This window comes from Pseudorasbora parva, chromosome 2 (genome assembly GCF_024679245.1).
Source record: "Pseudorasbora parva isolate DD20220531a chromosome 2, ASM2467924v1, whole genome shotgun sequence".
NCBI classification, from domain to species: domain Eukaryota; kingdom Metazoa; phylum Chordata; class Actinopteri; order Cypriniformes; family Gobionidae; genus Pseudorasbora; species Pseudorasbora parva.
In genome coordinates, this window is record NC_090173.1 from 47,052,415 (window position 1) to 47,066,699 (window position 14,285).

The 14,285-nt window shown below is 40.0% G+C and overlaps 1 protein-coding gene across 14 annotated transcripts in view; it reads left to right on the forward strand.

Moving 5' to 3' along the window:
* nfixb (nuclear factor I/Xb) overlaps positions 1-14,285 on the forward strand; it is a 205,071-nt gene that overhangs the window by 175,793 nt on the left and 14,993 nt on the right. For 7 of the 14 annotated variants that reach the window (XM_067422344.1, XM_067422363.1, XM_067422393.1 and 4 more), the window contains 3 exons: positions 3,100-3,174; positions 10,686-10,814; positions 13,495-13,673. In XM_067422344.1, the coding sequence (XP_067278445.1) occupies positions 3,100-3,174; positions 10,686-10,814; positions 13,495-13,673 (383 nt within the window). The remainder of the gene's footprint in view (positions 1-3,099; positions 3,175-10,685; positions 10,815-13,494; positions 13,674-14,285) is intronic. The other 7 variants (XM_067422353.1, XM_067422451.1, XM_067422400.1 and 4 more) reach the window with 3 other exon arrangements.

Below are 14,285 nucleotides of genomic sequence, written 5' to 3' on the forward strand. Positions count from 1 at the left end.
CTGTGTGAACAGCCGCTTAGACATTCACTGAGCACATCACATGAGAGCGGTTAATTACGCACGGCATCATGTGGTCGGATAATTTTCTGCATTGACAACATGTTTTCAAAGCTGCGATTTCTCAATTTAAAAATGATAAAATTGTGGCAAAACATTACATTTAAATTAATCAGAAAAATCTGAATAATTGCGCACAGCCCTAGGTGATTGACCATGAAAGGCTTATTTCTTGTTCTTGTCAAGTAAAAAATGCTGTCTACTCTGTGATAAAGCTGTAAAATAGTTATACTCAGATCCAATTAAACTCCTGTGTGACCAGTATATTCACTGAAGGGTTTTATGAGGGGCCAGACTTTTCTGTAAATGGCTGATTACAGAGCTCTTTTGAATGTAATACAAATGCGTCAGGTGTTGCCTTACTAATACAAGAGTGACAGGTGACATGATATGTAAATAGCATGTTATGGAAGGTGATTCAATATTTTCTAGAGCTTGTCCAGCTAGAGAGAAACTGGCAGCCAGGCAACCGACTTTACCTGTATTATCACACCAGACCATCAAACAAAATCACCATTCCCTCAATACATCAAAGCAATAAATAGTTACAAATGTTGCTGTGCTCACATCACAAACTAAAAACTCTGCCATGTTAGATTTGATGTCCAAAATACATTGGCTGCACCCCATTTCACATACTTGTTGTGGGCAGAATTAGCGGATACATATGTATTAGGGGTGTAACGGTTCACAAAATTCATGGTTCGATACGATACACTGGTGTCACGGTTCGGTTCGGTACGGTTCGGTATGTTTTAGATACAGCAAAAATAAAAAATTGGCAGATAAATTACCTTTTTTTATTATTTTTTTATTAAAACTAACAAGTATGATTTTTTTTTTTTTTTTACATTGAACAATGATGGAGCCCGTTTCACACATACTCCGTCTGCAGTGCGTGTGCGGTGCGTGTTGCGTTGCGTGTGCGTTGCAGGAGCCCCACACCCTGTAGTCCTTTCACATATGCTGCGTTTGCAGTCCGCAACTGATCCGCTTTTACATACCACAAACACAGCATTTATTTATGATTTTTTAATTTAAAATCCAGAAGTTGTTACTAATCTTGGCTCATCAGAATTGCAATTCTCTTTGTTTAATCTTTCTGAGTAGACAGGTTAACGTAGGCTACAAGCCTACATTTAAACAACATTTTTTCAATTCATTAATTCATATTTATATATACTTTAGATTTAGCTCACACAAAAGGCAAAACATTTAAACATAGGTTATAGCCTAAAATCATAAACATTTTAAATTAGAAACTTAGAATAGGCTATTCAAAAACAGCCGACTCTCGTCTTTTCTTTCGTTTTTAAACCCTTTGAAAAGAAATCCTGCAGGTCAAAAATAACTTTGTATTTCACCTCCAAGAAAGTACGAGTTCTCTCCATTATGGCAAATTTTTTACCTAAATGCCAGGTAAGGTGTCGTTTTGTTGCTTTACTTGAGAAAAAAAGCCACGTGTTGACTTTGAAACAAGAGTATATTTTAAATGATATGCATCCGTGTTGAAATTACTAGATTTTCGCGTCAGTACATGTTTATTTTAATGCGAACAATGTTCTATCACTTTAATGCAGCAACGCAACGCAGCGCAGCGCAGCAAAAAATAGACTCGGTACGAAAACGATCCGTGCACTGCTGCAGACGCAACGCTCCTGGAACGGACTGACGGACAGCATCCGCGTGCAGTGTGAAAGCTGTCATCCGTTAACATGGGTACGGAAAAAAATACGCAACGCACACGCACTGCAGACGGAGTATGTGTGAAACGGGCGTATGTGTGAAACGGGCGAAACGGGCGTTAGGTCTCATATCCGCGGCTATAAATGGACCACTCGCCGCGGTGATGTCTTTTGCCATTTGAATAAGTTGGAAATGTCTGTCTAAATGCTGCGGGGATAGTTTGTGGGATAGTTTGTGGCTGTTTCTCCTTTTTATCGTCTTGTTGTCGGCGTAAATTAGTTGATTGACATGACATGAATTATTCCCGCTGCTGTACCATCAGCAAATGCGACATACCGTTGTTTTTGAATCCATCACTCTTGCCAACACCATCATAGCTTACAAAGAATCCAAAGTTCACCCAAACACCAGACCAGTTGGTTATTGGAGGATCTTCTACGTATTTCTGGTTTGTTAAACGCAATAGCCATTTTGCCACGAGCATTCAGCGCGTAGCCTACTGAGTAAGCGAGCACCTGACTGAGCAGCCTAAAACATGGTGTGTTTTTTTCTTTCACTTCGGCGGTGTCAGGGGCATTGGCTGTTATGTCGTTTTGGTTATTGGGCTACCTTGTTGAACGCATATTATTATATTTCACAAACTTTTTTTATTTTCCAAATCTAATTAATTAGTCCAAGAACCGTTCGGTACATGATGCGTACCGCGTACTGAACCGAAAGCCTCGTACCGAACGGTTCAATACGAATACGCGTATCGTTACACCCCTAATATGTATGCATACTTCATAAATTCACAACTCTTAAAAATAAAGGTTCTGAACGCGATGCCATAGAAGAACCGCTTTTGGTTCCCCAAATGATCTTGTTTTGAACAAAGATTCCATACATGTTAAAGGTTCTTCATGGAACCATAGATGCCAATAAAGAACCTTTTTTTTTTTTTTTAAGAATGTGGACACCTTTGCCATACTATTTTCAGCATACTATGATTTGAAATGCAGTAGTTTTTATCTTGCATACTACTTAGTATGGAAATGATGTGAACTGTGACGCAGCCAATGCTCATTTGATATCCTCATATTTTTGCTGCTGCTGATTGGGCAGTTTGTGGTATGTGTGTGGCTTTCCTTTTTTACTTGTTTAAGTGTACTTAGAATGGGTTGACTTTGGGAGATAGTGAGCAATACTGTGTTTGACCTCATGCATATGATGTTTTCCAAAGTGTATAGTGCTTATGTATTTATGATGATGGTGGTACCAGTGGTACCAAATTCTCTTCATCTGTCCAAATGATCTCAGTCTGTCCCTCTCTCATTCATTGTTAACTCTATTCTTTTCCCCGTTTGGGTTTTTCAGTGCAACACCATTTGGCCAGTATGCAGGAGAGGAAGATAAAACACGAATCTGATGGCGTGCAGTTTCCTTACCATGGTTAGACCACATTACCCTCATATTATATATAATTGATGTATATACCACACACACAAGTGTATTCAAATGTGTCTGTTATCTCTGTCTATCTTTCAAACTCTCTGCTGCATCACACACCTCGGTTCTTCTCTCTGATTTGCTGTTTTTTCTGGTGATCTGAGGTGGCGGGTGTTTTGTGGCTTGTGAATGTGCTTTCATTTTGTTTTGTACATCAGATGTCTCTCTGTACATCCATTGCTTGTGTTAGATCCTGATATATGATCCCTGTGGACAGACGCAGAAGTCCAAATCCTGATTTCACATAACACAAACACTTACAAATGTGGCTATTGTGTTGCATACAGCAGCGGGCCTTTCCAGATATTTACTTAGCACTTTTGTTTGTTTCTTCTCCATGCAGGATTTATTCTAATTAGTCTGTGTGCTTAAAGGGGTTTACATGCTATAAGCAATATTTCAGCTGTTTATTCAATGCGGCTATGAGATTTAAAAGCTGTTAGGTCTGAAACACTCTATGCAAGTACGTGAATGCAAACACAAACTCAATTTCACACATCATTGCGTTCCACAAATTGCTACAACACGTTTCATAACACAACACTCTATACTGTGTGTGTGTATACGTGCGTGCGTGCGTGTGTGTATGCTTGTATGTGTATATATTAATTAGTGAAGAACGGATCACAGTTATATTTATACATTCCTAAAATTGCGTGTGGTTGAGAGACAAATCATTAATGGGTTCATTTTAATAAAGACACAGAACACTTTTCACAGTAAAACACAGTGAACATATGTCACTCTTTTACTCTTTTTCAAGGTCAAAGACCGCAATGCGAGAGAGTAAAATTATAATAGGGTATAATTGTAATAGTCTTGCTATTTTTTAATGAAGGCAACTGTGTGTTGAGGAACTTCCGGATGCAACACTAAATATTTAAAGGCATAGTTCACTCAAAAATGAAAAGTAGCCCATGATTTACTCACCTTCGAGTCATCCTAGGTGTATATGACATTCTTCTTTCAGACGAATACAATCAGAGTTACATAAAAAAAAAATGTCCTGGCAGTGAATGGCTGTTTCTGTTTTTGAAGTCTATAAAAGTGCATGTATCCATCATAAAAGTAATTCACACGGCTCCAAGGGGTTAATAAAGGCCTTATGTAGCGAAGAGATGCATTTGCATTATGCAATTGTGTAAGAAAAATATCCATATTTAAAACTTACAAACTGTAATCTCAAACTTCTGCTAACTGACATGTGCACGTTCACGAGAAAGTGCCATTCCAGCACATGACTGTGTATGATTTGTTTTTTAACAATGGATTTGGGTGATGTTAGAGCTGATCCGCACATCTCTAATATACTGTATATACACCGATCAGGCATAACGTTATGAAATAAATGACAGGTGAAATGAATAGCACTGACTATCTCTTCATCACGGCACCTGTTAGTGGGTGGGATATATTAGGCTGCAAGTGAACATTTTGTACTCAATGTTGATGTGTTAGAAGCAGGACAAATGGGCAAGCTTAAGGATTTGAACGATTTGACAATGGACAAATTGTGATGGCTAGACTGAGTCAGATCTCCAAAACTGCAGCTCTTGTGGGGTGTTCCGGGTCTGCAGTGGTCAGTATCTATCAAAAGTGCTCCAAGGAAGAAACAGTGGTGACCCGGGTCATGGGCGGCTAAGGCTCATTGATGCACGTGGGAGTGAAGGCTGGCCCGTGTTGTCCGATCAAACAGACGAGCTACTGTAGCTCAAATTCTAAGTTAATGCTGGCTCTGAAAGAAAGGTGTCAAAATACATATTGCATCACAGTTTGTTGCGTATGGGGCTGCATAACCACAGACCAGTCAGGGTGTCCATGCTGACCCCTGTCCACTGCCAAAAGCGCCAACAGTGGGCACATGAGCATCAGATTGGGACCACAGAGCAATGGAAGAAGGTGGCAGGCCTGCTCTGATGAATCATGTTTTCTTTTACATCACATGGATGGCCGGCTGCATCGCTTACCTGGAGAACACATGGCACCAGGATGCACTATGGGAAGAAGGCAAGCTGGCGGAGGCAGTGTGATGCTTTGGGCAATGTTCTGCTGGGAAACCTTGGGTCCTGCCATCCATGTGGATGTTACTTTGACACGTACCAACTAAGCATTGATGCAGACCATGCACACCCTTTCATGGAAACGGTATTCCCTGGTGGCTGTGGCTCTTTCTGCAGGATAATGCTCCTGCCACAAAGCAGAAATGGTTCAGGAATGGTTTGAGGAGCACAACAACGCATTTGAGGCGTTGACTTGGCCTCCAGATTCCCCAGATCTCAATCCAATCGAGCATCTGTGGGATGTGCTGAACAAACAAGTCCGATCCATGGAGGCCCCACCTCACAACATACAGAACTTAAAGGATCAGCTGCTAACATCTTGGTGCCAGATACCACAGCACACCTTCAGGGGTCATCCCTCATCAGGGCTGTTTTGGCAGCAAAAGGGAAATATAAGCATATTCAACACAATGTTAGGAATACTGTCATAATGTTATGCCTGATCGGTGTGTATGTATGTATGTGTGTGTGTTTTGGGGTAATTGGACAGTGAAAAGCTGTCTCTATATGACACTATAATAATAATATATATATATATATATATATATTATAATGCATATATTTATTATTAATGTGTCATACAGAGACACAGAGATAGTTTTTCACTATCCAATTGCCGCAAAACAAGTCCAGCTTTAACTTTTTTCTCACAGCATATCCTATTTCACTATGATAGAGTGAAAGGCCGTAATCAGACCGGGCGATTCACATTGGCTTTAATGGCACAGACATTTGAAGGTAACTCTATCACTCCTTTGAGTACGCAAAAGCAGATTACACAGGAATAACCACGGTAATGCAAGAATGCAAGCTATCTATTTACAACGGGAACTTGTGTACCTGCAATAGAGTGTGTTTCTAGCCTGAGGGTCCTCCTCCATCTAATCACATCCACTACCGCCCACGTCATGATAAACACACAGTCACACAGATCTTAATCTAGGGAAACATGGGTAAATCCCACCAAAAAATGCCAGCATGCTCAGGTGCTCCTGATGTCATGGGAATACACAACACACACACATATATTTACACCCACCCCATCCCTGAACACTTGAAACACACACACACACACACACACACACACACACACACACACACACACACACAGTCTGTGGAGCACCAGAGCTCTGGTCCAGATGGCTCTACCATGTGTCGACAGCGTTGGGAGCTGCTGGGTTACAGAAGACATCTGTTATGCCGATGATGGCGGTGGTGGCGCTCCGAGCACGTGTGAGTGTGTGAGAGTGTGAACTGCGCTATGCTCCAAAGGTGATTCACTACCTGAATGAGGCTTTGGCAAATCTGCAAGGTGACGGTGTCATTTATCATTAAATCTGGTGTCGCCCGGGGTACACGAGCAGTCTGTGAACCCATTCATATGCCGGATCACTTCCTCGTGCCCTGGGCTGACACGGATATCATCTCCTCCTATTTTTCATTCTCCTGCACTCTCTTTCACCTTGTTAGACTGTGGCGCTTTGTCTGTAAACATCTGTTTGTGACGGTTTTGAGAGGTTAGACAGTGAACGGGGTTCCCACGGGCAGGGAAGAGCTAGACATTTATGAAAAATTTGATGCCTAGATGAGGAAAATACATGACAATTTCTGTAGTGATTATAATATTCACTACAGAATATAATATATTATACAGATTATAATATTATAATTATAATATAATTTAAATGCATGACAAAATATTTTAGAAAAATCAAACGACTGCAGAAGTCATGAAAATTTATATTTTGAATATAACACATTTTTATTAAATGCTTTAAATATATATTTTTCAAGTTTTTTTCCGGTGTTATTATTATTATATTTTAATTTTAATCAATAGACTAAAAAAAGTGCTAATATATTCAAAATATTGCATTTGCAGTATCATTGGCGAGTGTAAACTGATTTTTAAAAATCACTCAGCTGAAAAAGTAATTGGAGTTTATTAAGCAAAAGGTTTGTGAACCTGTGTGTATTATTGCTGTATATTCATGGTAGTGAATTTGTACTTGGATTTGTGACTTTCTGTGTGTTTTTGTAGAAGTGGCACTTTCTGATGGTTGGATGGTGAATGTGTGTGTCTGTTCAAGTGTTTGAGGAGGCGTTATATATGCCGCTTTTGACAGGTCAAGGTTTCTTTGGCGGCCAGCTTGTTAGCGTGGCGAGACTAGAAGGTCAAGGGAGAGCGTTTGATTGGCTGCCAGTCTGCTGGAGTATTGAGGCTGGCACAACACAGAGCAGTAACAACTAACCCATGACCACACACACACACACACACACACACACACACACACACACACACACTCGTGCGTGCGTGTGGTTAATGTGCATGAATGCAGTGAAAGGAAGATAATGGAAACTGTCAGTTGTAACTATGAAGGTGTTCAGATGGCAGTGATTTTCTCCACCTTACTTGTTTAGATGTTGCTGCAACCTCATAACCTCACCTATTTTATTAATATCTTGCACTATAATTTGCAGTTTGCATCTTGTTTTGCAATAATATTATTATATTTTAGAAAAAAACGTAATGGATTTTTTTTGCATTGGTAATTAGAAATGTATGTTTTTGACAGGTTTATCTTTATTTATAATATTTATAATATATAATATTTCGATGGCTGCGTCCTCCGGAGGTCACATCGAGGCTGGGTCTCATTTAAGAAAAGTAACTGTACAGTCAGTTTTGTTACAGTTACTTTTCTGATATGTATAAAGATCTTACATAATATACCATTATGTTTTATTATGCCATTTCTATCTACATACACCGCGGGGGTGTACCGCCATGGTGAGATCGCCATTTTGTGCCGTCACGTTTCTACAGTAGCCCTAAACAGACAAACTTCTCTACAGCGCTCCAGCCACTCTTTGCTGTCTCAGACTTTGACATCTTTGTCCTGTGTCGGCCACCGTAGCTTCTCTCTGTTGTGTGGTGAAATGGAGGGATGAGCGGTAGGCGGTTGCAATTTGCATCCTCACTGCTTGATACCACTAAAATGTAGCCTACACACCTCACCTTTAAATAAGACATCACTGATGAAGGATGCAGCCTTTAAATGTGACCTCTGGAGTACACAGCCTTCGAAATGAGACACCGCTATAATTTATTTTTGTTTATTTTACATATATTCAGTACAGCAGAGTTTATCTTGTGTTCTCTGGGAAAAATGATACAAACTGTGCTGCCATATCCCTTCTTGACAAGAAACAGCTTCATTTAGCCCTCCCACAATAACTCAAGCCAATGCGTAATCGCATAATAATGATTTATCTTGTGGTTTTGTGGGTGTTTGTTTAAAACATAACAAATGCTCAGTGATCACACTTAAATGTCACACTTTTTTTGGATTCTGCAACACAACATTTCTCAGCAGACAATGTTGCTTTTAACACCACCTATGAAATTTAACAATCCTTTTCACTTGAAACATGCTAAGAAATTTACTACCACAATTTGTTTTCTTATTCATTTATGTGCAATTTTCACTTCATTTGTTTAAAGGTATTTTTAATAATAGATTTGACAATACGCTTCAAAAAATATTGTTTGTCTCAGATTTTTTAAATCATTCATAGAGCCAGATATACATTAAACGTGGCATTAGCATAATTGGCAGATTTGTGGCTTCCTCGCATGGCTCTTTAGCGTCTTAAATTGGGTATTTAAAATAACCACTTCTGATAATTGTTTCCCTCAAAACCAGCCAGAGGATTTGATGGTAAACTCCTTTTCCTCTCCTTCCCGAGTCCTGGCATGTTTGGTCGTGTTTCTGGGTCACTGGGTGAGCCCAGCGTATATTCAGTCCTCGTGTTTATGCCAAACTCAGGACAGCTCAGGCTAGAAGCCCTGCGGCCTCGGTTTGACATTTATAGGATCAGGATGACACATTAATGCGGCATTATATATGAGAAGACCAAACCATCACATAGTTTCTCCTTTCATTTCCCTCATCATTCTCACATCACGCTTCCCGCCTGTCCTCCTCTTTTTGGCATGAGCGTTCGAACCTGCCACTGGAACAGAACCGCTTGTGTTTTACTTTTTCCCTCAGCACTGAAAATTCAAGTGAGAGCCTCTGATTTGGTTGACGTTTAGGGTGTTTTTATGTCAGAGTCTGTAAACGGTTTGTATTTACATTTATTCGCTCATTTGCATTTGGTTTGTGAAAGCGTGTCGTTCAGTTCAGTTGGCATTACTAATGCGGTTGCTTGAGTATATTGGAATTCTGAAGTTAATCTGAACATAGACACACATAAACCAGACAAGTTTTTTTTAAGTAAATATGCTTACTCTGTGACGTGTAGTGAGAGTTTTCTATTGTTTGCTCATTGGCTGGATATCCTGACCAGTAGAAACCTGTTAAAACGTTGAAGATTAACCCATCGTTTGTAAATTGCAATTCTTTTTTTACCTCTTAACTTATGGCAAAACTAGATTGATTCTGCACATTTTCCATGATTTCGGACTTTAAGTAATGGTTGGTCAGTCCAGTTATTTTAAAGGCCAATGGTGATATCAAGTAATATACCGTAATATTGCGAAATATAGATGTTGTTTTGTAATATATTTTAAAATATAATTCATTCAATTCCTGTGATTTTTGTTTAATTATCGAAATTGGAAATTGGATAATGGTCATTGAAGTTTTGACACTATAGTCTTTCCATTGACTGACTGACTGACTGACTGACATGAGTTATTATGGGATCTGCTGTCGTGGCATCTATTTTCCGACTTACCACTGCAGAGACCCTTCCCTTCCCGGCCCTGTCCCGACCCTATCCCACACTTTCCTGAACTCCACTGCTTCAAAGCAAAGCTCTGGACCTGTCCGCACTGCTGAAAAAAAAGGAAAAATCATCTTAAGCAATATTTCATCTCGTTTTCAAGTATAATGATCTAAACATGAATCTGAATGACATGCGTTAAGTCTTTTTTTCAAAGAAATGTTATTTAAATGTCATAATTTTTTTAATCTTTAAATTGTATTGTTAATATTCTTAAGACATTTGCCTATGAGGTAAGAAAAAGAAAACATTTTTCTTTTTCTTTTTTTAGTTTATTTTTCTTGTCTCATAGGCAAATATTTGTTTCTTTTAAAGAAAGTTTTACTAGAAAACGAGAGAAAATATTGATTTAATACAATTGTTTTTGCAGTGTGACTGGCTTCTCTATACTTCACAGAAAGAAAGAAAAAATCCCTAGAAGTGTCTTAACTGTAGATTAAAATACTTTTGTTAGTATTATTATCAGCAAATTTGTAGCAATTTGGAAGCTGAGATGGATAAGATCTTTTTTTTTTTTTTTTTAGATGAAGATCAAGAAGCAAAACCCTGTTTAATTAAATCCACATCTCTGTTCTGCCATTTTGTTGATCCCATTTTTACCAGGACTCTCGTCGCCTGGTTCTCTTAAGAAGTCGGGGAAATTCGATTTCAGCGCTCTGTCCGGCCATACGAGGTCTGCACGCATGCCGTTCACCCATCACCCGCTGCCCATGCTGGCAGGTGTAAGACCAGGTGAGAGTTCAGAGCCCCCCTCCACCCCACCTCCCACATCCTTCCCCTTCCTGTCCTGCTCCCTCACGCCCCCTGGTGGGGTCGGATGTGGTGAAGTTCGGGGAGACGCGAGGTCGTGTTTACACCACGGTCGGGTCGGGTGAAGGCGTTCGCCATTCGTCCCCCCCCCACCCCCACCCTTTTTCTCCTCTGTACCGAGGCTGATTTGTCTTTATTTTATTTTTTTGTCTGTCTGTCCATCAATGTTGATTGGTTGGTGATTGGTCTCTCCATTTCCCGACTTCATTCTCCTCCCGCTGGATGTGCGTGAGCTTGTAAGATATTATCGAAATGCTGTGCAGCCGTGATCAAAGTATGTATCTACTCTGTACAATTGAACTGCTGTACAAGGCTCACCTTATTGTAAAACTGAAATTTTAATGTTCAGAAGTATTTTGTTATCCGTTATCAGTTAAACAAGACGAAAAAGAAGGGAACAAATGTAAATGGACCAAAGTTAGACAAACATTTTGATAGACTGATAGACTTTTTTTTATAGCCTGATAGACAGACAGACATGGATGGATGGACGGACGGACAGAGATAGATAGATAGACAGACAGACATGGATGGACAGACGGACAGAGATAGATAGAAAGACAGAAAGACAGACAGACAGACAGACAGACAGACAGACAGACAGACAGACAGACATGGATGGACGGACGGACAGAGATAGATAGATAGACAGACAGACAGACAGACATGGATGGACGGACATAGATAGATAGATAGATAGATAGATAGATAGATAGATAGATAGATAGATAGATAGATAGATAGATAGATAGATAGATAGATAGACAGATAGATAGATAGATAGATAGATCGATAGATAGATAGATAGATAGATAGACGGACATGGATGGATGGATGGATGGATGGATGGATGGATGGATGGATGGATAGATAGATAGATAGATAGATAGATAGATAGATAGATAGATGGACAGACGGACAGATATATCTCTTCTTTGAGTTTGTTTTTTGTGTGGTGTCATATACATTTGGATTGAGTCTTGCCCTTATGCTAGCGATGCCCTCGTGTTGTGTGGCCATGTGTTGTTTGTGTAGCGCGGTTGTATTTAGAGCTGTTGTTGTGTAGTCACTCCATGTGGGAGGGGGTCTTTGGTGGTGGTAGTTTGTGGTGCCATTTGCCTCCTTGAAGCCTTGGCTCCATCCCATTCTCTAATGGGATTAAAGTGTGGATGATGAAAGAGTGAAAGAAACGGAGGAAGAGGAGGGAATAGCAGTCTGCACGGCAGAGAGGGTGAAAAGCAGGGCTTGCCTGGGAGCGAGGCGCCCGCGTCTGGGTTACAGGGAAGCTCTGGAAGTTGGCAGACTGTCCCGGGCAGCTGGGGGCCCCGCTTGGCTGGAGGAGACAAGACCCATCACCCCTCCACTCGCCAGTCGGGAGAAGAGTGCAGTTCATTCACATTAGGGTTGTGCTGATACCAAAAAAATATCAAAATATATTTTTCCCATGAAACATACTTGAGATCCTTGTATCAATATGTTTTATTTGTTTATGTGCCTTCATATCATTTCCTACTGTCTAATTAATGAAGAAGAAGGTCATTAAAAATCTGGAAGCAATATTTCACAGAGATGCCGTGAGCAAACTGCGCACATTGAAATACATTGAAAGCAATCACGCAGTGTCTTACATGCTTGTGGCCGATAGACAGACGGATAGTTTGGGGGCTCTCTTGACAATTTAAATTAAAGATGTATACACCATCCATGTCGCAATATTATGTTAAATAAAGGCAATTAAGAGGCTTTTCACTTGGATAGCGTGTTTGCGTGTCTGCATAATATTTTGAGTTGGTGAGAGAGGTTTAAACAGAGTGTGAGAAAGAAAGAGAGAACCACATGTATTTTAACACAGTGTTTGATTCAGTGCGTGTTCACTAGGGTTCAAACAACACTGATCACACGGTTTATACACACGTTTACTTCTACATGTTTACACACACAACATACATACATTACTGCAGAGTAAAAGCTTAACCCAAATATTTAACCCAACTAAAAGACAACTTTTAGCATTTTTGAGATTTTAAAAGAACAATAAAGTATGTTTTACCTATGATGACATCCCCTGGGATCCAAAGGGAGGTTTGTAACACTTTATTTTGAACATTCTGTTGACTCTATGTAACTTTTTGACACTACATGTCAACTAACTCTCACTAGAGTAATAGTAGACTGTCTGCTTAATATCTGCTAACTCTTTATTGTGATGCTCCTCCAACAGGCATTCTACTGACTTAAGTAACTTTGCAACTACATGTCAACTTATTCTACCCCTACCAGTCTACTAATACTCCAAGAACACTCTAATGAGAGTTAGTAGATATGTAGGTGCAGAGTTACTTATACTCAACAGAATGTGTTAAAGTGACCATCAAAACCAGAGGTTTTGTCCAAATTAGCTCTGTGCTGGGAAGTTTTGTCCCCAATTATAGTAAGGGCACACACTCACCATTTTTCCTGAACTGCTTTCCGTCACTTCCATCTCATGTCATCTGTTGTATCCTTGTGTGTCAGTCTTGCTTGGACTCATTATTAATATACTACTATACTTGTATAATATCTATCACTAACCCTTCTCTTTGTGTGTGTGTCTGTCTGTCAGCAGGAAGTCCCCGTGCTTCAGCGTCCTCCCTGCACTTCCCCTCGCCATCCATCATCCAGCAGTCCAGCCCGTATTTCACCCATCCCACCATCCGATACCACCACCACCCGGGACAGGACCCGCTCAAGGAGTTTGTGCAGTTTGTGTGCGCCGACGGGTCAGGACAGGCTAGCGGTCAGGTAAGAGGGAGTGTCGGTGTGAACTTCTGAATTAAACTCATTATGCAGCTGTTCTCTGTCTAAACACAGACTGGTTTAACTCTTTCCCCGTCAGCGTGTAAAAAAAAAGTTGCCAGCCACCTCCAGGGTTTTTGACCATTTTCACCAAAATGGAATAGCCCATAGAAACCATTTTATTCTAGCTTCTTGCATTCCTTTTTTTATCAACACTTGAATATGGGTAAGGTTTCATAAAAAAGCAACATTTTGAACAAAAAGCTGAGAAAATCACATTTTTGTGAACTGTATCCAGATCAGATTCAGAGCGATGATCAAACACCGATGGAGTAGATCAGTCCATCAACACCCCTAAAGCTTCACAGTCCTGTAGCTCATCCTGGGTCCACATTTCAGTCAGTAACATTAGATAGTTTTGATTTATATGATGTTTAATGATCCCGTTATTTTTCATATGCATCTGTTTACATACGATCACTTGTTTTACTTCGTCTTATGGGTCCTGCACACTGTGCGATTTTTCAAAATCCTTTGCTTATGTTCCTTGTCAGACTGTATGAACATGATCCCCGATGTAAGCCATGTCACACTGTAAGATCTCAAGGTGCGCTAAAA